Below are 24269 nucleotides of genomic sequence, written 5' to 3'. Positions count from 1 at the left end.
TGCTAGGGCGGCACGTGGCACAGTGGTTAGCATTGTTGCCTACGGCGCTGAGGACCCGGGTTCGATTCCCGGCCCTGGGTCACTGTCCGTGTGGAGTTTGCACATTCTCCCCGTGTCTGCGTGGGTTTCACCCCCACAACCCAAAGGTGTGTAGGTTAGGTGGATTGGCCATGCTAAATTGTTCCTTAATTGGAAAAAAGAACCAAGTGGCTGCTCAGAAAGCAGATGTTTTCCAAAATTCCCTAGAATCAGAAAAGATCCCATGAGATTGGAAAATAGCAAACGTGACTTCTCTATTCAAGAAAGTAAGGAGGCAGAGAGCAGCAAACTACAGGACAGTTAGCTTAACATCTGTCATAGGGAAATTCTATTATTAAGGAGATTATGGTGGAGCACTTAGAAAATCTCAATGCAATCAGGCAGAGCCAACAATGGGGTGAGGGAAATCATGTTTGACTAATTCATTGGCGATCTTTGAGGAAGTAACAAGCATCATGTTTAAAGGGGAACCTGTGGATGTGCTGTACTTATGGGAGGCACAGTGGTTAGCACTGTTGCTTCACAGCACCAGGGTCCCGGGTTCGATTCCCGCTTGGGTCACTGCCTGTGCGGAGTCTGCACGTTCTCCCTGTGTCTGCATGGGTTTCCTCCCGGTGCTCCGGTTTCCTCCCACAAGTCCTGAAAGACGTGCTTGTTAGGTGAATTGGACATTCTGAATTCTCCCTCTGTGTACCCGAACAGGTGCCAGAATGTGGCAACTAGGGGATTTTCACAGTAACTTCATTGAGTGTTAATATAAGCCTACTTGTGGCACTAATAAATATTATTAATAGATTTCCAGAAGGCATTTGACAAAGTCCCACATCAAAGGTTGCTAATCAAAATAAGAACTCATGGTGACAGGGGTAACATATCAGCATGGATTGAGGAATGGTTAGCTGACAGCAAACACAGTGGGATAAATGGGTCTTTGTCGGGTTGGCAAGTTATGACAAATGGAGTGCCGCAGGGATCAATGTGGGAATCTCAACTATTTACAATTTATATCGATCTCTTGGGTGAAGGGAATGAATGCATGGTTGCTTAACTTGCTGATGACTCAAAGGTAGATAGGAAATTAAGTTGTGAAGAGGACATACAGAGTCTGCAAAGGGACAGAGGTAGGTTAAGTGAGTGGGCAACAATTTGGCAGATGGAAAATCTGAACTTGCTCGCTTTGGCAGGAAGAACAGAAAAGCAGCATAATATTTAAATGGAGAAAGATTGCAGAACTCCCATGTACCAGGACATCCAGATCCCTCTGTACTTCAATCAGGAAAGGTTACTGTGCAGATACAGCAAGTGATTAGGGTGGCAAATGGAATACATAAGATACATAGAAGATAGGAGCAAGAGGAGCCCTTTTGGCCCTTAAGCCTGCTCTGCCATTCATCACGATCATGGCTGATCATCCAACTCAATAGCCTAATAGGGGCCAGTTTATCACAGGGCTTAATCGCTGGCTTTGAAAGCAGACCAAGGCAGGCAAGCAGCACGGTTCAATTCCCGTACCAGCCTCCCCGAACAGGCGCCGGAATGTGGCGACTAGGGGCTTTTCACAGTAACTTCATTTGAAGCCTACTTGTGACAATAAGCGATTTTCATTTCATTAATCCTGCTTTCTCCCCATAGCCTTTGATCCCATTCTCCCCAAGTGCTATATAAATGCTGCCTCTTGAATATATTCAATGTTCAGCATTAACTATTTCCTGTGGTGATGAATTCCACAGGCTCATCACTCTTTGTGTGAAGAAATGTCTCCTCATCTCTGTCCGATATGGTTTACCCTGAATCCTCAAACTGTGACCACTGGTTCTGGACACGCATCATTGGGAACATCTTCCCTGCATCTACCCTGTCTAGTCCTGTTAGAATTTTATAAGTCTCTATGAGATAACCCCTCATTCTTCTGAACTCCAGCGTGAACAATCCCAACCTAGTCAATCTCTCCTCATATGTCAGTCCCGCCATCCCTGGAATCAGTCTGCTAAACCGTCGCTGCACTCCCTCGAGAGCAAGAACATCCTTCCTCAGAAAAGGAGACCAAAACTGCTGACAAATAAATGACAAAAATGTTGTCATTTATTGCAAGGGGAATGGAATATAAAAGTAGGGATGTTTTGCTACAGTTGTACAGGACATTAGTGAGACCACATCTAGAATTCTATGTACATTTTTGATCTCCTTATTTAAAAAAGGATATAAATGCGTTAGAAGGATTCAGAGAAGGTTCACTCGACTGATACCTGGGATGGGGGGCTGGGGGTTATCTTACGAGGGAAGGTTGGACAGGTTGGGCCTGTATCTATTGGAGTCTGGAAGATTGAGAGGTGATCTTATTGAAACATGGAAGATTCCGAAGGGACTTGACAGGGTAATTTTTCCCTTTGTGGGGGAGACAAGAACTAGGGGACACATCAAAGTAAGTGATCTCCCATTTAAGACGGAGATGAGAAGAAATTGTTCTCTCAGAGGGTTGTGAATCTTTGGAACTCTCTGCCCCAGAGAGTAGTGGAGCCAGAGTCAATGAATATTTTTAAGGCAGGGGTAGATAGATTCTTGACCGACAAGGGAGTCAGAGATTATTGGGGAGTCGGCAGAATGTGGAGTTGAGGCCACAATCAGATCAGCCCTGATCTTACTGAATGGCAGGGCAGGCTCGACGGGCCGAATGGCCTACTCTGCTCCAAATTCGTATATTCATAAGTATGTTTGTATGAATAAGTATTAAAAACAGAAATAACTTAGCACGTCTGGCAATATCTGTGGTGAGAGAAACAGAGTTAACATTTCAAGTCGAATACGACTCTCCTTCGGAACTGAAAGGATAATTAGTCGTAAGTGTGGCTAGAGTTTGGAGTGGACTGACAGAGTGGTGGAAGCAGATTCGACCACAGACTTCATAAGGGAATCAGTTAAGTACTTGAAGAAGAAGCAAAATGCAAGGATACAACAAGTCCTCGTTTAATGTTGTCTCAATTCGCTTTAACATTGCTAAGTTAATGGGGCCTGTAATCCCGTTGAGTGTCACGAGATTCGTTTTAACATCATTCCCCGTGTGATCCAAATGGTGAGATTTTGGAGCGGCCTCTCCCCCTCCCCAAATCTTTGGATCCAAATCTGGATAAACAACTGAAGAAGTTTGAAGTAGGAGCAAATATAGAGGGATGAGGCTTTGAAGGATGTTGTAATTGCAGATGGAGATTTTGATAGGCTGGCAAAGACAGAGTGATGGACAGAGGTAATAAAGGGAAAAACATGGGGACTGGTATGTTAGAAGCAGAGCATTGAGGAGGTGACAAAGGTGTGGGCAAGGAATGGACACTCTGCTGGTTGACAGAATAAAGGTGTGTAGGGAGGGAAAATTTCAGCCAAGATTCTTCTTCTGGGAATTGCATGTGTCAACATTGTATGATCAGTCTTGGCTGTGGTCCCATGGTTAAAAAGGCCGCCGCCAATCTATCTAGAGTTAGAAAATTTCACTTGTGGCATTCGACAAAGAAAAGTAATTTGGCTAAGATAGGAGAGACCTTCCACAATAGCCACTCACTGAACCGTGCCCCAGCAAGGAATCAGGGCATTCGACAGGATGGGTACAATGTTTTTTTTTTACAAAGGGGAGACTCATCCAGAGATCTGAGTCAATGTTAGGTTACTCACCCCGCATTCCAGTCCACCTGCCATTAAGTCACTTGCAGCTGCATAAAAGGTAAGGTCTTCATCGTCATCATCCATCGCCACGCTTAACCTGAGCAGAGAAAGCTTGTGACTACAAGGGCCATCCTATTGTTTTCTGCAGCCCTTTAATCTCTTTCTGTGGGGCCCTTGCGTTCTGAGTTCCCCATAAACTCTAAACATCCCTCACATGTGTACCTACTCCTGGTTTCAGTATGTATCTCCTGTGTGCCAGTAATGTTCTGTGTACCCATCTCCTTGTAATCCGTGTATACTTTACATTCTACAACTTAAAGGGCTGGTAGTAGACCCCAGTACACCGGCCTTCTGATTGAAGATGTATGATTGAGTGTCAGATGGGGCATCACTGGAAGAGAAGAGGTAATAAACTGGTCTCGTACCTACAACTGGAGTGTTATTGACTGCGGTTCCATGCTGATGGGCTCCAGGATATTGTTTTCTGAGTTGGGTGGGGTTGCTGGGTTACGGAGATGGGGTGGAGATGTGGGCTTAAGTAGGGTGCTCTTTCCAGGGGTCGGTGCAGACTCGATGGGCTGAATGGCCTCTTTCTACACTGTAAATTCTAAAAACAAATGAGTCAATTGAGCTGCTCTCCCCAAGGGCTCAGTGGTAAAAACACCAGGTGACCCCTGAGCCATACGGAGCACAAAAATTCTAGGTCTGGACTACTTTGCTGACCTGAGGAAGACACGAAAGGTGGTATGGTAATTACAACATTTATTTTGTATAAAATTGTGTAGGTTACAACTTATTTCAGTATCCTAGGCTGGGAAGGGGAAGGATTGGCGAAGACCCCATTACTGATCATTCACAAGTGATCTTGACTGCAAAGTACAGGTATGTGGACATCAGGCGAGCAGAGGAGTGGGGGCTGCTATGATATCCCCCTGTCATTCATGCGCGCAGATAAAAAGTGGTCACCTCAGCATGGTCATGGAGGAAACACCTACTATTTGAGGAAATAATACTCGAGGAGAGGAAAGGCGAGTTAAATCGGGTGGGATGAGGAGAGAGAAGATGAGGAACACTTATCCTCAGGCTGTTCTCATACCCCTCCTGAGAAGCAGACTTGGCATTCTGCCCCCTTGCCCACAGATGCTGAACATTGTCCAAAGATTCCAACAGTAAAAAAGGAGAAGGGAGCTGGGGAAAGCCAGCGTGTTAGTACTCACAAAGCAGGCTTTGCAACTGCCCTGAAGTCTAGGCGTAAAGCCTCTGAGTTGTATCCTTGGCTTCGAGTCACCTTTCCGGGTATTCCAAATGCCGCCTGGGGAAAGTGCAAGGTAAAGGTAAACTGACTGGAAATAACAATGTTATACAGCGCTTTTACCCTTGGGATGCTTTACTAAATTAATCAGAGAAATGTGACACAGAGTCACAAAAGAAGATTTTAGGACAGATGGAAAAAAAAGAGGCAGGTTTTAAGAAATTTCTTAAAGGAAGAGAGAATGTTGAATTGGTTTAGGGAGGAGATTCCACAGCTATGCTGAAAGCATAACTGCCAATGGTACAGTTGTTAAAATGAGGACAGTATTGGAGGATTGGAGCTATTTCGGGAGGTTGTATGGTTGAAAGAGGTTACAGAGATAGGGAAGAGCAAGGCCAGGTATTTATTTTCTTTCTTCGTTCATGGGATGTGGGTGTCGCTGGCCGGGCCAGCATTTATTGCCAATCCCCGAGGGAATTTAAGAGTCAAACACAGCAATGTGGGTCTGGAGTCACATGTAGGCCAGACCAGGTAAGGGTGATAGATTTCCTTACCTAAAGGGCATTAGTGGACCAGGTGAACTTTTACGACTATCGACAATGGTTTCATGGTCGTTATTAGACTTTTAATTCCAGATTTGTTTTATTTAATTCAAATTCCACCATCTGCCATGGTTGGATTCGAACCCAGGTCCCCAGTGCATTACCCTGGGTCTCTGGATTATTAGTCCAGTAACAATACCACCATGCCACTGCCTCCATGGCATTAGAATACTTGAATCTAAAGATAACAAAGGCGTGGATGAGGATTTCAGCAACAGGTAGGCCTGTTTGTCCAAGATTCTGTTCCACACATGTGCTATCCTGGAGCAAGCCTTTAGCTCAGTGATAGTATTGGTATCTCTCAGCCAGAAAGTGCAGAACCAGAACCTTTGCCCAGACTGTCTTGGCAAGTGAGGGGCAGAGCTTGCATCCAGCAGGTATGGGTTGCAGCACCCCATCCCCACCTCCAACCTAATTGTGTCTGCCAGTGTGCACTAGTCCTTATTCTAGGGTATCCAGTGGCAAGTCTGAATTTGGACTTGACTGTCTAGCTTTTAGCTGGTCTGGCCACAATCCAGTACCAGATGTGTCCACATCCAGTTCTTTGACCCTTGTCCACTTAACTTAGTAAAAGCACTGGCAGAGGACTTCTGGTGGCATTGGTTTTGGCATTATTTTACCCATTAGCAGGGTAGATTTGGCAGAAAAGTTGGGCGGAAGGCGAAGGAGAAGAGGTTTTCCCTTGGATTGGCATGTCTACTGGCTACCAGACACAGACACCTGGCTAAGGAGTCAGGAGAAGGCAGGAGAATGGGGATGAGAAAAATATCAGCCATGATTGAATGGCGCAGCAGACCTGATGGGCCGAGCGGCCTAATTCTTCTCCTCTTTCTTATGGTCTTGTGGAGATCTGTGGCGCTGTACCAATTATGAGAATGGCGGAGGGGGAGGGTCGGCGTCGGTGGGAAAGCCTCAGATGGAGCCATTGATGAACTTCATCAAGGAGGAATTTCGACAACACAGGAAAGAGATGCACAGTGACTGGACGAGAGCAACTGAGGGAGCGGTGGCACCTCTTCGAGGGCCACTGGATCGGGTGGAGATGCGTCAAAGCGCAAGGGGCGACAATCCGTGAAGTGGAAAAGGTGATGTCCAAGCAGAGTGACCACAGTGGTTAGCACTGTTGCTTCACAGCGCCAGGGATACGGGTTTGATTCCCAGCTTGGGTCACTGTCTGTGCGGAGTCTGCACGTTCTCCCCGTGTCTGCGTGGGTTTCCTCCGGGTGCCCCAGTTTTATTCCCAGAAGACATGCTTGTGAGGTGAATTGGACATTCTGAATTCTCCCTCTGTGTACCCGAACAGGCGCCGGAATGTGGCGACGAGGGGCTTTTCACAGTAACCTCATTGCAGTGTTAATGTAAACCTGCTTGTGACACTAATAAAGATTATTATTATGTTATATTAAACTCTCTTATCTCAACAAAGACACTCCATCACCTGATCGTCTAGACTGAGGTGTCCAAAGGCAAAGCCTTCGCACTCAACATTGGTTGTCACTCCAGTCAGTGTGAGTGGGGTGAAGGAGACATTGATGGTGACAACCCCACCAGCAGGAACGACCTGAGAACCAAGACAATTAAAAATAAACCATTATCATCCGTGACTGCGAGCAGCCTGGTTGCAAACAGTAAATCAGGCTTATATTCTGACTATCAGTTAACTTTCTTCCTTGTTGTTACATTTCCTCAAACATGTCACAATTTTCCAACAAACCTTTTTTGAGTCACCTTACTGATGAATACCTTCTGGCTCCCCGATATCAATCCTGTTGGTCACCCCTTCAAAGAACTCTATTGACATTACCATTTTGATCTTTCTTCTACAATTCCACATTGGCTGTCATTGATTAACCTGCAAGTTACTAAATGGTCACTAATTTTTTATTATGGATTGACGTCTTGATTTTAATTAAATCTGCTTGGTGGGACGGTGGGGTAATCGTTGGGGAGATCGTTGGGGAGAGGGAGGCAATGGGGTGGTCCGGGTCAAGATAGCACAGTGGTTAGCACAGTTGCTACACAGCACCAGGAACCCGGGTTCGATTCCCGGCTTGGGTCACTGTCTGTGCGGAGTCTGCACGTTCTCCCCGTCTCTGTGTGGGTTTCCTCCAGGAGTGTAGGAAAAGAGCTTCTCCCTTGGATTGGCATGTCTACTGGCTACCAGACACTGCAGAAGACAGTGAAGGACCTGGCTAAGGAGTGAGAAGAAGGCAGGAGAATGGGGATGAGAAAAATATCAGCCATGATTGAATGGCGCAGCAGAGTCAATGGGCTGAGCGGCCTAATTCTGCTCCTATGTCTTATGGTCTTAAGGAAATCTGTGGCGCTGCACCAATGGTGGGAATGGCGGAGGGGGAGGGTCGGCTTCGGTGGGAAATTCTCAGGTGGAGCTATTGATGAACTGCATTAAGGAGTAATTTCGACAACACAGGAAAGAGATGCACAGTGACTGGACGAGAGTGATTGAACAGGTGCTCCGGTTTCCTCCCACAAGTCCCGAAAGACGTGCTGTTAGGTGAATTGGACATTCTGAATTCTCCCTCCGTGTACCCGAACAGGCGCCGGAGAGTGGCGACTGGAGGATTTTCACAGTAACTTCATTGCAGTGTTAATGTAAGCCTACTTGTGACACAAATAAAGATTATTATTGTTAGATGCCTGATTTACACCCTGACTGATTTTACAAACCCCGGGTATGATGCAAATGGCGCCCACTCCATTCCCACTGGGCTAAAATCAGACTGTCACAACTGACAGTAAACCAATTGGATTAAAGTTGCGCCATTTTATCCATCTTTCCTTTCTGGAGGAAGGAGCATGATCCATTGGCTACTTTCTTGTCCAAAAGCGGCAGCAGATAATTTAAGGAACAATGAGAAAACTGGAACCTGGGACCTCTGCTGTCTCCTAATGTTGATTCCCAAATTTCTTTCTCTGTCAGTCTGGCCTCAATAAAAGTTGAGATGGATTCACACGTAAAAAGAAGTTATTTATTTAGCTTGCAAGCTTAATTCATCTTACAGAAACATAAGAGACATCCAGTCTCCTACTCTCCAGAAAGCGACTGAACAAAGAGACAAAGGGATCTCTGCAAAATCAATTCAAATGGTATCAAGTTTCACATACTCGACGCCCATAGGTCAGCCTATGTCCCTCCTGACCTGTTTGATCTATTCTGATTGGCTCACTTCCAATCCCTTTCTCTGGCCCCTATCAATGCAGCATCACTCTCATAGACACACCTCTTCCTGCTTTTTCCATGCGGTCTCAAATCCCTTTGTCTCTATCTGCCAGAATCAAAGTGGCTTATTTCTACATTACATTAACTAGTATCTCTAAAGTAACTATTTTATATCACATTCGTCACTACCTGACTTCTTTCGACAGCTTGTGATGGGCGGTCAGGGCTGGTGACAGATGGAGATCTGCCCATTATTTTCAGAACCAATTGCATTTCTAGCAATTACCTTTCCTGCCCCAGACCACCCTATGTTCTCACTTCCTGTATCATTTGTCTCCAATAATCAGGTAGAGAATTCTGAGTGAAGGGGGGAAGGGAGTCTCATATGCAACCCATTACTGCCAGGAGAGTGGTGCTGCCTCACCGCCCTGCGCACTGTGCCACTCTCTTTGATGGGCTCCGCTGGGGCCAGTAGCCACTCACCACTTGTCTTGGGGTCAAATAATATGGATAGTCTGCCGCAATGCCCTCGTGAACTCGCAGGACCACGGAAATTAGAGCGTTTGTTGGCAACTCTTTTTCTTCCTCCTCTGGTTCCTCCTCTTCCTCTTCCACGTCCTAATAATTGATGCAATTGAAGAAAGGAAACCATGTAATTTGCGAATTGCTGTGAGAAGTCCTGAAATGTAACGTTTCTGTCATATTTTTCAATCCAATGCTCCTAGCTCAGGTAAAGGTTGGGCCTGATTTCAAAGGGAAAGTCCTTTTACTGTAACACAACTAAATCCCACTTAGGGATAGGAAAAGCTTATTAAGTCAAATCTGAGGTAAACCCAGCTCTGAAACTAAGCCCGACAATAACTGCTCCTTAAAGGGGAATTTGGAACCAGAGTTAGAGCTGCTGTTCCAAAAGGATACCAAAGATGCACACAATCAGTAGACCATCAGCAAGCAAGGGTAGATAAAGGGCAGCACGGTGGCACAGTGGTTAGCACTGCTGCCTCACAGCTCTAGGGACCCGGGTTCAATTCCGGCCTCGGGTCCCTGTCTGTGCAGAGTCTGCATGTTCTCCCCCTGTCTGCGGGGTTTCCTCCGGGTGCTCTGGTTTCCCCCCACTGTCCAAAGATGTGCAGGTTAGGTGAATTGGCCACGCTAAAATTGCTCCTTGGTGTCTAAAAGGTTGGGCGTGGTTGCTGGGTTACGATCGGGTGGAGTCGTGGGCTTGGGTGGGGTGCTCCTTCCAAGGGCTGGTTCAGACTCGATGGGCCGAATGGCCTCCTTCTGCACTCTAAATTCTACGATTCTATAATTAAAAGCTAAAATCTGCAAAGATTCTGTGCCGAGCAGGTGAGGATGAGTTCAGTCTTGCCAGTTATGATGCGCGGTGTTGAACATGCACTGGTGATAACTTTTAAATGTTTGTTTAAATGTTGCACAGGGAAAAGAAGCAGGTTAGTGCTCTGCGTCATCTGTATTTGGGAATGGCATTGTTCTGTGTTGCTTGCTCTTGGCAGCGTTAGCCTGTGTGTTCCCCGAATATGACAGTGCGCTGTCTGAATGCGGGGTGTCTTCCAGCATAGCTGGCATAAGATAACCCCAAGGTTGCTGCCAGCTGGCATAAGAACCAAATGTGGTGAGGCAGTGGCACCAACCCCCCCATTAAATCAAAATAAGCCATCAAACCACTCACCCCAACCCACCCCATGGATCCAGTGATTGACCCCTAGGTCGTGAATGATCATATCCTTACACATTCTGCTGTCTGGAGTGCCAAAGAACTGCTCTGTCGGCTGTTAGGGATAGCATCCCAGTCGAAGCTGTGTTCGCTCTCACTGGAAGCAATGCTGGTTCCAATTATCTCATTGCCACTCTCATCCCTCACGGGGAACTGCTGTCCATATGAAATGATCAGATCCACCAGCTGCAAGTCCTCCTTCTCTTGGTTGTATGTCTCCCAGTCCAATCGAATGTCTAGAATTTTTAATTGAAAGAAGAATCTTTAACCTAGATTGGTTGAAAGTGCATCGCTCGTAATTCCTCACCAAATAAAATTGATGACTTGGTCACACACCAAACTGGCTTGTGGCAGTTCCAGACCACTCACCACATTCATAGATAGGTGTTGGTTTGTGCACTCTTTTTTCTTTTTAAAAAAATCTAGAGTATCCAATTATCTTTTTCAAATTAAGGGGCAATTTAGCGTGGACAATCCCCTTCCCACGCAAACACGGGGAGAATGTGCAAACTCCACACGGACAGTGACCTGGGGCTGGGATCGAACCTGGGACCTCGGTGCCGTGAGGCAGCAGTGCTGACCACTGTGGCACCACGTTGCCCCCCCCCCCCCCCCCAACACACACACAGGCTTTGTTAAGGGTAGACAGCAAACAGGGTGGCATGATAGCGCAGTGGTTAGCACCATTGCTCCACAGAACCATGGACCCGGGTTTGATTCCCGGTTTGGGTCACTGTCTGTGTGGATTCTGCATATCCTCCCCGTGTCTGCGTGGGTTTCCTCCGGGTGCTCCGATCTCCTCCCACAGTCCAAAGATGTGCAAGTTAGGTGAATTGGCCATGATAAATTGCCCTTAGTATGGGTTTGTGCACTCAATTATTCATATTGATTACTCAGAAGAGTCACATTTGTGTTCCTCCAAGCAGAACAACTCCAGCAGAGGACACGGTCCTTCACCCCGGTCCCCCACCTCCATCATCAATAGGACGAAAGAAGAAAAACCTACTCGATTGCATGCATATCCCACAGCAATAACTACAGGGTTTTGTTCTGGGACCATTGCTGTTCACTGTGCACCTTGATGCTTTGGGTATCGAGCTTAAAAAGTGCTGTCCAAATTTAGAGGTGATCTTAAATTAGAGGCACGGTAAATTTTGTAGACTGAACAAAACTGCATGAGAATATTGGCAAGGTAGTGAAATGGGGTAAAATGGGGCAGATGGGAGTCAATATCAGGAAGTGTGTGCCTGGTATGTGTTTCAAAAAGTGACAGTCATACTTTGCATGGGAGAGCAGAGGGATGGTGGTCCAGGTTTACAAAATATTGCAAGCAGCATTTCAATTGGGTTAAGGCCAGGCAAACAAATTGGCGGAGTACTGAGTTTGAATTGAATTGAATTGATTTCGATTTATTGTCACGTGTACCGAGGTACAGTGAAAAGTATTGTTCTGCGTACAGTCCAGACAGATCGTTCCATACATGAAAAAAGATAGAACATACATGAATACACAATGTAAATACATAGACACAGACATCTGGGGCAAGATTCTCCGACCCCCCTGCCGGGTCGGAGAATCGCCGGGGGCTGGCGTGAATCCCGCCCCCGCCGGTTGCCGAATTCTCCGGCACCGGAGATTCGGCGGGGGCGGGAATCGCGCCGCGCCGGTTGGCGGGCCCCCCCCCGGCTATTCTCCGGCCCGAATGGGCCGAAGTCCCGCTGCTAGAATGCCTGTCCCGCCGGCGTGGATTAAACCACCCCTCTTACCGGTGGGACAAGGCGGCGCGGGCGGGCTCCGGGGTCCTGGGGGGGGCGCGGGGTGATTTGGCCCCGGGGGGGGTGGGGGGGGGGGGGGCACGGTGGCCTGGCCCCCACGGTGTCCTGGCCCTCTTTCCCTTCCGCCTTCGCCACGGTCTCCACCATGGCGGAGGCGGAAGAGACCCCCTCCATTACGCATGCGTGGGGATGCCGTGAGCGGCCGCTGACGCTCCCACGCATGCGCCGGCCAGCAATGTCATTTCCGCGCCAGCTGGCGGGGCACCAAAGGCCTTTCCCGCCAGCTGGCGGGGCGGAAATCAGTCCGGCGCGGGCCTAGCTCCTCAAGGTTAGGGCTCGGCCCCTCAAGGTGCGGAGGATTCCGCACCTTTGGGGCGGCGCGATGCCGGACTGATTTGCGCCATTTTTGGCACCGGTCGGCGGACATCGCTCCGATTACGGAGAATTTCGCCCCAGGTGAGCATACAGAGTGAAGTACTATTCTGTAGAGAAGGTATGATCAGCCCATAAGAGGATCATTCAGGAGTCTGGTAACAGCAGGGAAGAAGCAGTTTTTGAATCTGTTAGTGCGTGGTCTCAGACTTTTGTATCTCTTGCTCGATGGAAGAGGTTGGCAGAGAGAATAACCTGGGGTGGTAGAGGTTTTTGATTATGCTGCCCGCTTTCCCAAGGCAGCAGGAGGTGTAGACAGAGGGCGGGATACTCCGGCCGCGCCCGCCCGGCGACTGGAGTATCCCGCCCGAGTGCAATGGACTTTCCCATTGTCCGCGTCTCGCCCATGGTGATCTTGCGGCGGGAGGGGCGGAAGAATCCAGCCCAGAGTCAATGGTTGGGAGAGGGGATAGCGTGATGGACTGGGCTGTGTTCTCTCTGTAGTTTCTTACAGTCTTGGGCCGGGCAGTTGCCGTACCAGCCTTTTATGGCCAGAAAAGGCAGGGGAATGGCACTAAGTCATGACGCTGGAGAGCTGGTGCAGACATGATGGGCCAAACAGCCTCCTTCTGCACAGTAACAATTCTGTGAGGTTAAAGAATAAAAAGCCGAAAGGTAATGGTGAATCTACACAACAAAAACAGTCTGCGTCACAGAGAAGCAGTCTGGGAACAGTGTCCTTCCAGTCAGCATTGCAGTGAAGCAGTCTGGGAACGGTGTCAGTCAGCGTCACAGTGAAGCAGTCTGGGAACAGTGTCCTCACAGTCAGCGTCACAATGAAGCAGTCTGGGAACAGTGTCCTCACAGTCAGCGTCACAGTGAAGCAGTCTGGGAACAGTGTCCTCACAGTCAGCATCACAATGAAGCAGTCTGGGAACAGTGTCCTCACAGTCAGCGTCACAGTGAAGCAGTCTGGGAACAGTGTCCTCACAGTCAGTGTCACAGTGAAGCAGTCTGGGAATAGTGTCCTCACAGTCAGCGTCACAGTGAAGCAGTCTGGGAACAGTATCCTCACAGTCAGCGTCGCAATGAAGCAGTCTGGGAACAGTGTCCTCACAGTCAGTGTCACAGTGAAGCAGTCTGGGAACAGTGTCCTCACAGTCAGCGTCACAGTGAAGCAGTCTGGGAACAGTGTCCTCACAGTCAGTGTCACAGTGAAGCAGTCTGGGGACAGTGTCCTCACAGTCAGCATCGTAGTGAAGCTCAAACAGATCATTCCGTACATGAAAAGAAAATACATAATTGGCAAACATAAAAGACACAATGTAAATACATAGATGCAGGCATCGGGTGAAGCGTATAGACTGTCATACTACTCAGTAGAGAAGACATGTAAAGAGATCAGATCACTCCATAAGAGTGTCGTTTGGGAGTCTGGTAACAATGGGGAAGAGCTGTTTTTGACAGGGTTCTAAATGAATACTGTGTCGGTGTTCTCTCATGAGATTGACAGTGTGGGTTTAGAAATCAGGGAAAGGAACTGCGATAAAATTAAAGAAATCAACATAGACAGAGTGGAGGTTCTGAGTGGCCTGGCAGGCTTACAAGTAGATAAATCTCCAGGGCCAGATGAAATGTATCCCAAGCTGCTGAGTGAGGCAAGGGAGGAAATAGCAGGGGGGGCTGGCAATAATTTTCAATTCCTCTCTGGCCACAGGAGAGGTGCTGGAGGACTGGAGGAGAGCCAATGTGGTACCATTATTCAAGAAGGGAAGAAGGGATAAACCAGGAAACTACAGGCCAGTCAGTCTAACCTCAGTGGTGGGGAAACTATTGGAAGTAATTCTGGGAGAAAGAATTAATCTGCATTTGGAGAGGCAGCGATTAATCGAGAACAGTCAGTAGGGTTTTGTTAAGGGGAGGTCATATCTGACTAATTTGACTGAATTTTTCGAAGAGGTGACCAGGTATGTGGATGAGGGAAATGCATTTAAGACCATAAGACATAGGAGCAGAATTAGGCCATTCAGCCCATCAGGTCTATTCCACTATTCAATCATGGCTGATATGTTGACAATTATGACTAGTGTTACAGACCCTTGGTGGTTGTGGCAAGGCCTAAACAACATAACGGGCTACAAAGCGAAGCCGAGCAGTATCTCCAGCAGCAGCCCCCCCCCCCCCCGATGAACTCAATGCATTTTATGCTCGGTTCGAGCAGGAAACCAACGATCCGCTGTCGAGTGCCCCAGCAGCCCATGACACACCCATGCCCACCATCTCGAATAATGACGAGTCAGAATACAGGAGGGAGATAGAGAACCTAGTGGAGTGGTGTAGCGACAACAATCTCTCCCTCAATGCCAGCAAAACTAAAGAGCTGGTCATTGACTTCAGAAAGCAAAGAACTGTACACACCCCTGACAACATCAACGGGACCGAAGTGGAGATGGTTTGCAGCTTCAAATTCTTAGGGGTGCACATCTCCAAAAATCTGTCCTGGTCCACCCACGTCGACGCTGCCACCAAGAAAGCACAACAGCGCCTATACTTCCTCAGGAAACTAAGGAAATTTGCAATGTCCACATTAACTCTTACCAACTTTTACAGATGCACCATAGAAAGCATCCTATCGGGCTGCATCACAGCCTGGTATGGCAACTTCTCAGCCCAAGACCGCAAGAAACCTCAGAGTCACAAACACAGCCCAGTCCACCACACAAACCTGCCTCCCATCCATTGACTCTATCCACACCTCCCGCTGCCTGGGGAAATCGGGCAGCATAATCAAAGACCCCTCCCACCCGGCTTACTCACTCTTCCAACTTCTTAAATCAGACAGGAGATACAAAAGTCTGAGAACACGCACAGATTCAAAAATAGCTGCTTCCCCGATGTTACCAGGCTCTTAAACGACCCTATTATGGACTGAACTGATCAACACTACACCCCAGGACGGCATATGGCGTAGTGGTTAGCACTGGGACTGCGGCGTTGTGGACCCGGGTTTGATTCCGGTCCTGGGTCACTGTCCTGGTGGAGTTTGCACATTCTCCCCATGTCTGCGTGGGTTTCACCCCACAACCCAAAGATGTGCAGGTTAGGTGGATTGGCCATGCTAAATTGCCCCTAAAATTGGGAAAAAAAAATAACTGGGTATTCTAAATTTATAAAAGAAAACACGACACCCCTGCATGCTTCACCCAATGCTGATGTTTATGTATGTACATTGTGTTCTTTGTGTTGTCCTATTATGTATTTTTAAAATGTTGTTTTCTTTTCATGTACTTAATGATCTGTTGAACTGCTCGCAGAAAGATACCCTCACGGCACCGAGGACCCGGGTTTGATTCCGGTCCTGGGTCACTGTCCGTGTGGAGTTTGCACATTCTCCCCCTGCCTCCGTGGGTCTCACCCCCACAACCCAAAGATGTGCAGGGTAGGTGGATTGACCACGCTAAATTGCCCTTTAATTGGGAAAATTAAATAAAAAAGAAGGCATATGGTATACTTGCCTTTATTAGCTGAGGCATAGAGTTAAAGAGAAGGGAGGTTCTGCTAGAACTGTATAAAATGTTGGTTAGGCCACAGCTAGAGTATTGTGTGCAGTTCTGGAAACCACATTATAGGAGGGATGTGATCGACTGGAAAGGGTGCAGGCCCGATGAGCCGAAGGGCCTTTTCTGTCCTGTAGACCTCTGTGACTCTAAACCTTCACTCTACCAATGCAAGTACATCTTTCTTTACTTTAGAGTATCCAATTCATTTTTTCCATGGGTCTCTTCCCCACAACCCAAAAAGATGTGCTGGGGAAGTGGATTGGCCATGTTAAATTGGAAAAAAAGAATTGGGTACTCTAAATTTATATTTAAAAAAAAGAAAGGAGGGGCAGCACGGTGGCGCAGTGGGTTAGCACTGCTGCCTCACGGGGCCGAGGCCCCAGGTTCGATCCCGGCTCTGGGTCACTGTCCGTGTGGAGTTTGCACATTCTCCCCGTGTTTGCGTGGGTTTCGCCCCCACAACCCAAAGATGTGCAGGGTAGTTACCGGGGTTGTCTCTACTCTCCTTCTTGAACAAGGGGACAACATTTGCTATCCTCCAGTCTTCTGGCACTATTCCTGTAGACAAAGATGACTTAAAGATCAAAGCCAAAGGCTCAGCAATCTCCTCCGTAACTTCCCAGAGAATCTTAGGTAAATCCCATCCGGCCCAGGGGACATATCTATTTTCACACTTTCCAGAATTGCTAACATCTCCTCCTTATGAACCTCAAGCCCTTCCAGTCTGGTAGCCTGAATTTCAGTATTCTCCTCGACAACATTGTCTTTTTCCTGTGTGAATACTGACAAAAATATTCATTTAGCACCTCTCCTATCTCCTCGGACTCCAAGCACAACTTCCCACTAGTGTCCTTGACTGGCCCTACTCTTACCCTAGTCATTCATTTATTCCTGACATATCTATAGAAAGCTTTAGGGTTATCCTTGATCCTACCTGCCAAAGACTTCTCATGTCCCCTCCTGGCTCTTCTTAGCTCTCTCTTTAGGTCCTTCCTAGCTAACTTTTAACTCTCGAGCGCCCTAACTGAACCTTCATGTCTCATCTTTACATAAGCCTGCTTCTTCCTCTTGACAAGTGTTTTGACTGCTTTAGTAAACCACGGTTCCCTTGCTCGATCACTTCCTCCCTGCCTGACAGGTACATACTTATCAAGGACATGCAGTAGCTGTTCCTTGAACAAGCTCCACATTTCCATTGTGCCCATCCCCTGCAGTTTTCCTCTCCATCCGATGCATCCTAAGTCTTGCCTCATCGCATCATAATTGCCTTTCCCCCAGATATAACTCTTGCCCTGCGGTATGTACCTATTCCTTTCCATCACTAAAGTAAACGTAATCGAATTGTGGTCACTATCACCAAAGTGCTCACCTACCTCCAAATCTAACACCTGTCCTGGTTCATTACCCAGTACCAAATCCAATATGGCCTCCCCTCTCATTGGCCTATCTACATACGGTGTCAGGAAACCCTCCTGCACATATTGGACAAAAACGGACCCATCTAAAGTACTCGAACTATAGCGTTTCCAGTCAATATTTGGAAAGTTAAAGTCCCCCATAACAGCTACCCTGTTGCTTTCGCTCCTATCCAGAATCATCTTTGCAATCCTTTCCTCTACATCTCTGGAACTTTTCGGAGGCCTATAGAAAACCCCTAACAGGGTGACCACTCCTTTCCTGTTTCTAACCTCAGCCCATACTACCTCAGTAGACGAGTCCTCATCAAACGTCCTTTCTGCCACCGTAATACTGTCCTTGACTAACAATGCCACCCATCCCCCTCTTTTACCACCTTCCCTGAGTTTACTGAAATAGCTAAACCCCGGCACCTGCATCAACCATTCCTGTCCCTGCTCTATCCATGTCTCCGAAATGGCCACAACATCGAAGTCCCAGTTACCAACCCATGCAGCAAGTTCACCCACCTTATTCCGGATGCTCCTGGCATTGAAGAAGACACACTTTAAACCACCTTCCTGCCTGCCGGTACACTCCTGCAACTTGAAACCTTACTCATGACCTCACTACTCTCAACCTCCTGTATACTGGAGCTACAATTCAGGTTCCCAAGCCCCTGCTGAACTAGTTTAAACCCTCCCGAAGAGCATTAGCAAATTTCCCCCCCAGGATATTGGTACCCCTCTGGTCCAGGTGTAGACCATCCCGTTTGTAGAGGTCCCACCGACCCCAGAATGAGCTCCAATTATCCAGAAATCTGAAACTCTCCCTCCTGCACCATCCCTGTTGCCATGTGTTCAACTCCTCTCTCTCCCTATTCCTCGTCTCGCTATCACGTGGCACGGGTAACAACCCAGAGATAATAACTCTGTTTGTCCTAGATCTTAAGTTTCCACCCTAGCTCCCTGAATTCCTGCCTTACATCCCTATCCCTTTTCCTACCTATGTCGTTGGCACCTATGTGGACCACGACTTGGGGCTGCTCCCCCTCCCCCTTAAGGATCCTGAAAACATGATCCAAGACATCACGCACCCTGGCACCTGGGAGGCAACACACCAACCACGAGTCTCTCTCGTTCCCACAGAATCTCCTATCTATCCCCCTAACTAATGACTAATGCTCTACTCCTCTCCCCCTTCCCTTCTGAGCAACAGGGACAGACTCTGTACCAGAGACCTGTACCCCATGGCTTACCCCTGGTAAGCCCCCCCCCCCCCCCAACAGTATCCAAAGCGGTATACTTGTTACTAAGTGGAACGACCACAGGGGATCCCTGTACTGACTGCTTCCTCCCAGCCCCTCTCACCGTCACCCATCTATCTTTATTCTTTGGAGTAACTACATCCCTGAAGCTTCTATCTATGACCACCTCTGCCTCCCGAATGATCCGAAGTTCATCCAGCTCCAGCTCCAGTTCCCTAACGCGGTTTCTGAGGAGCTGGAGATGGGTGCACTTCCCACAGATGAAATCAGCAGGGACACTGACGGCGTCCCTCACTTCAAACATTCTGCAGGAGGAACATTGCACTACCTTCCCTGCCATCCCTCTAGATAAAAAAGAAAAAGAAAGAAAGAGCTTACCTGTTATTCACTCCCCTTCTCAGCAAGCACTCACTCAGCAATCTCTGCGCCCCGCACGATAACACCTGAGGGAAAATAAAAGAAAAACTACTTACCAGTCACCAGCTAATCCCTTAACTGCAGGCTGTGACGTCACGGTTCAACTTCTTTCTACTTCTACCTGCCCTCTAGCCTTCCTCTTGATCTTTACAGCGGTTGGTTTTTTTTGGTTAGAGGAGGGGTAGGGAGGAAAACACTGAAGAAGTGTTTCGGGTTTAAGTGTCACTTGACAACAGCTCCTCCACAAACCACCTTCAAGTTAGGGTGAGCACAACGGACGTACCATGCTACCATGTGCTACCATGCTGACCCTCACCCAGAGAGTGGTGAGCCTGTGGAATTCATTACCATAGGAAGTAGTTGAGACCAAAACATTGCATGTTTTCAAGAAGCAGTTAGATATAGCACTGAGGGTGAAGGGGATCAAAGGATATGGGGGAAAAGCGGGATTAGGCTTTTGAGTTGGATGATCAGCCATGACTATAATGAGTGGCGGAGCAGGCTCGAAGGCCAAATGGCCTCTTCCTGGTCCTATCTTCTATGTTACTATCTCCCCATCACTGAGCCCAGCAGGAGAGCTACAATTCCAAATTCCCAAACTGGATGAAGCTTCTACTGATGTTGAACAATTTCATGCAATTGATCCTGTGGAAAAAAGACATGGCAAGTTGCAAGACCTACTGTAGGGACCGGTATTGAAGAGCCGTAGGGAACGAGAGATTGTGTCACCTCCAGAGATATGGGTACCAAACCTGGAAAACGAAACATTCGGTCAAGCCCTTTGCATGTTGAATTATTACCAGCAATGTCAAGCAGAAGACACTGCAGCAACACAACAGCTTATATTTATATTGTACCATTACCATAATAAACTGATCCAAAGCACTTTCATAGGAACAATACAAACCAAAGTATGACGAGCCACGTTTGGACAGATGACCAAAAGCTTTGTGAAAGAGGTGGGTGGAGTAGCACCTCTTGAGGCCATTTGTATATTTATGTATCTATGAAAAAATGGACTGAAACAGTCTCTCTGTTACCAACCCCCATGCTGTATGAGAGTGATTTTATCTGGAAAGATATATGTCAGTAGGTTTTATAATAATAATTATAATCTTTTACTGTCACAAGTATGACGAGTTACTGTGAAAAGCCCCTAGTCACCACATTCCGGCGCCTGTTCGGGTAAGCTGGAACAGGAATTGAACCCCTGCTGCTGGCCTTATTCTGCATTACAAACCAGCTGTCTAGCCCACTGAGCTAAATCAGCCCATTAATCAAGTGTCTTAAGGGCAGACAGTGAGGAAGAAGCACGTGAGGGGTTGCCGGAGTGTATCCCAGAGCTTGGGGGCCGAGGCAACTGAAGGAGCAGCCATCACAGTGGTTAGTTCAAGATTCAATTCCCGCTTGGGTCACTGTCTGTGCGGAGTCTGCACGTTATCCCTGTGTCTGTGTGGGTTTCCTCCCACAAGTCCTGAAAGACGTGCTTGTTAGGTGTCTGCTTACCACTGGCTGGGGACTAATGGCAATCCCACAATCCTTAGGGAGTATGAGCTTCCCCAATGATGGGGGTGGAGAAATCATTAGCAGATTCCCTGCACAAATAGAGCTGGCCAGTATGGAACAAGCTAGAGTGAGCAGCAAGGGAGTTCCTGATGCTGTTGTATATATATATGTTATTGTAAATAAATGTTATTTCTTTCTATCCTTCAACTCGTGCTGGATTCTTCGTGGCCCTCACATTATTAGGTGAATTGGACATTGGAATTCTGAATTCTCCCTCAGTGTACCCGAACAGGCGCCGGAATGTGGTGACTAGGGGATTTCCGCAGTAACATCATTGCAGTGTTAATCTAAGCCGACTTGTGACACTAATAAAGATTGTTATTATAATGGTGGAGTGTTTAAAATCGGGAATGCACAAGAATTAGGGAAGCACGCCTATCTCAGAGGGTTGTGGGACTGGAGGAGATTACAGAGATAGGGAGGGATGAGTCAACGGAGGGATGTGAAAAGATGTTGGTGAATGAGCAGCCTGACAACTTAGCAACGATGGAGGAATCAAGAGAGGAGGGAGAGATGGGTGTTGTCAGCATTCGTGAAAACTAGATCGATGCTTTTAGATGAGGTGTAGATGAGAAACAGTGGCAAGCTTAGGATAGCTCCTTGGGGGACAACCGAGGTAACAGTGTGGGAGCAGGAAGAGATGCCATTCTACCTGATTCTGTGGTTCTGATTAGATTCTTTAAGAATGCAACCAGGTGAGAGCGGTCCCACCCAGGTGAGAGCGGTCCCACCCAGCTGAAAGACGGTGGAGAGGGTTTGAAGCAGGATGGCGTGGTCAAACAAAGGCTGCAGACAAGGGCCAGGAGGAAAACCTTACCTTTGCCTCAGTCACATAATAATAATAATCTTTACTGTTATAAGTAGGTTTACATTAACACTGCAATAAAGTTACTGTGAAAATCCCCTAGTCACCACCATTCCGGCGCCTGTTCGGGTAAACAGGAGAATTTCAGAATGTCCAAATTACCTAATAGCATGTCTTTCGGGACTTGTGGGAGGAAACCCGCGCTGACCCGGGGAGAACGTGCAGACTCCGCACAGACAGTGACCCAAGGCGGGAATCGAACCTGGGACACTGGCGCTGTGAAGCCGTAGTGCTAACTACTATCCTACTGTGCTGCCCACAGAGTAGATCATGGCACAATGGTAATGTCACTTGACCAGTAACTCAGGGGTCCGGGCTAATGCTGTGTGGACACCAGTTCAAATCCCACCATCGCAGTTGGTGAATTTAAATTAATTTAATAAAATCTGGAATCTAAAGTTAGTCTTAATGGTGATCATGGAACTGTCATCGATTGTCGTAAAAGCCTATCTGGTTCATTAATGTCCTTCAGGCCATCCTTACCCAATCTGGCCTACTTTCCACGCCAGACCCACAGCAATACGATTGATTCTTAACTGCCCTCTGAGGTGGCCGGGCAAGGGAAATTAGAGATGGGCATCAAATTCTGGCCTTGCCAACGATAACCACATCCCATGAATGAACCACATCCCAGGCAGGTTATAACACCTAACCTAACAATTATAAGATGCTTCTTTCTTCTTTATTTTACTATCCATTGGTGTAGCATGAGCTGGATATTTGCACAGATGTACATGAGAGCTACATCACAGAGATTTGGTTCAAATCAGACCATGTCAGGCTATTCCCTCCATGTAAGCAAATTATTCTGATCACATTTACCCTCCCTATGCCTATGGCTCTCCAACCCCTTTCATTCGTCCACCTATCCAATATCACTTGAGTATCGTCATCATTTCTTGCCTCATTGGTAATGTGAGTTCTTGTGCCTATTGTCCCGATGGGCGGGCCTCCGTCAATAAATGTGGGGCTGGGGTGCTGGTAGATGTGCACAGTCTGTCCCTGCTGCAGCCTGATTCACCTGACAGGACCTCCACTGCTCCTTTCCATTTTCCTCCGAGAAGGAAGCAAAGTGGAGTCGCCATTGGAAAATCCATCACCCCAATAACATGGGTATGCCAAAATAATAAATTCAAGAACCCTTGTACCTGATCATAGGGCCTTGCATCTGGTTGTCCTTTTGCGGTCCTAAAACCTTGAAGTAGAGCGGGACGCCTTTGACAGACAATTTCATGGGGACATAGGTAGGCTCGAGTTTTCCAACCTAACAGAACAATGGACATTAATGGCACACAGGTACATTGGATAGAAATACAAACATATAGAAACCTCACGCAGTGCATCTTTACAGGCTCCAGGATATCCAGGGAGGAAAACAACCTATTAATTAATAATAATAGAAAATACACAGAATACAAAAGATCAAGGGCAGAATCCTCCGTCCGTTCACGCCATCGGGATTCTCCGATCCTGCTGCAATGAACGGAGTTTTGGCTCAGCGTCAGGTTCTCCGTGCGCCCTGGCGATGCCGGGGCATACTCGGATCGGAGAATCCAGACCCAAGGCTGATACTCCCGTAGTGGGATTACATTTGCCACTCTCAAACCTGATGGGACTGTTCCAGAATGAACAGAATTTTGGAAGATGACGACCAACGCATCCACTATTTCCATGTCAACCTCCTTTTGTACCCTGGGATGTCGATTATGAGACCCTCGGGATTTAGCTGCTTTCAGTCCCGTTAATTTCTCCAACGCTATTTTCTAGTAATGCTAATTTCCTTCAATTCGTCCTTCTCATTAGGCCACTAGCATTTCTGGGAAGTTATTTGTGTCTTCCTCCATAAAGACAAAACTAAAGTAATTGTTTAATTGCTCTGCCATTTCCTTGTTCTCTATTATAATATCCTCCTGTTTCAGACTGTAAGGGACCTACATTTGTCTTCACTAACCTTTTTCTTTTTATATATTGTAGAAGTTTTCTTTTTAAACGCATTTTATTACAAACTTGCATCAAAGCAGGTTACAGCAAATAAACACCCTGGGAAACATCAGCTATACAGTTTGTACAGATTTTTCTCCTTTTTCGCAACCCCAAACATGTGTGCGTGATTCGCTGGCCCCCGCCCACACCTCTCACACTCATCTGCTACCCCCTGAAAAAACCCACTCATTCTCACCCGAGTCATATGCACCCTGTGCACCGCCTTAAACAGTATCAGGCTCATCCTTGCACAAGAGGAGGTCCCGTTTACCCTTCGCAGTGCCTCACTCCATACTCCCCAATTGATCTCCATTCCCAACTCCGCTTCCCATTTCTCCTTGATCGTCACCACCTGCTCGCCTCCCTGCTCCTCCAGTCACTTATATATATCCCCAATTCTTCCCTCCCCTTCCACATCCGGAAGCAGCAGTCGCTCCAGCAGGGTGTATCCCGGCAACCTAGGGAACCCTTCGAGACCTTTCGTGCAAAGTCCCTAACCTGTAGATACCTGAACTCACTACCCCTCAGCAGCTCTCCCCTCTCCCCGAGCTCCTCCAGACTGGCGAACCCTTCCTCCATGTACAATTCCCTCACTTTGACCAGCCCCAC

The 24269-nt window shown here is 47.5% G+C and overlaps 1 protein-coding gene across 5 annotated transcripts in view; it reads right to left on the bottom strand.

Annotated features, from left to right (window-relative positions):
• Positions 1–24269, bottom strand: part of dlec1 (DLEC1 cilia and flagella associated protein) — a 259108-nt gene that overhangs the window by 49864 nt on the left and 184975 nt on the right. For all 5 annotated transcript variants that reach the window (XM_072508068.1, XM_072508073.1, XM_072508072.1 and 2 more), the window contains 7 exons: positions 22826–22941; positions 19928–19998; positions 10476–10696; positions 9209–9343; positions 6983–7105; positions 4908–5002; positions 3700–3787 (listed from right to left, as the gene is read on the bottom strand). In XM_072508068.1, coding sequence (XP_072364169.1) covers positions 3700–3787; positions 4908–5002; positions 6983–7105; positions 9209–9343; positions 10476–10696; positions 19928–19998; positions 22826–22941 — 849 coding nt within the window. The remainder of the gene's footprint in view (positions 1–3699; positions 3788–4907; positions 5003–6982; positions 7106–9208; positions 9344–10475; positions 10697–19927; positions 19999–22825; positions 22942–24269) is intronic.

Source organism: Scyliorhinus torazame, chromosome 6 (genome assembly GCF_047496885.1).
Source record: "Scyliorhinus torazame isolate Kashiwa2021f chromosome 6, sScyTor2.1, whole genome shotgun sequence".
In the NCBI taxonomy this organism is placed as follows: domain Eukaryota; kingdom Metazoa; phylum Chordata; class Chondrichthyes; order Carcharhiniformes; family Scyliorhinidae; genus Scyliorhinus; species Scyliorhinus torazame.
The sequence above is the reverse complement of the archived record's forward strand: the minus strand, read 5'-3'. Positions and strand labels throughout refer to the sequence as shown.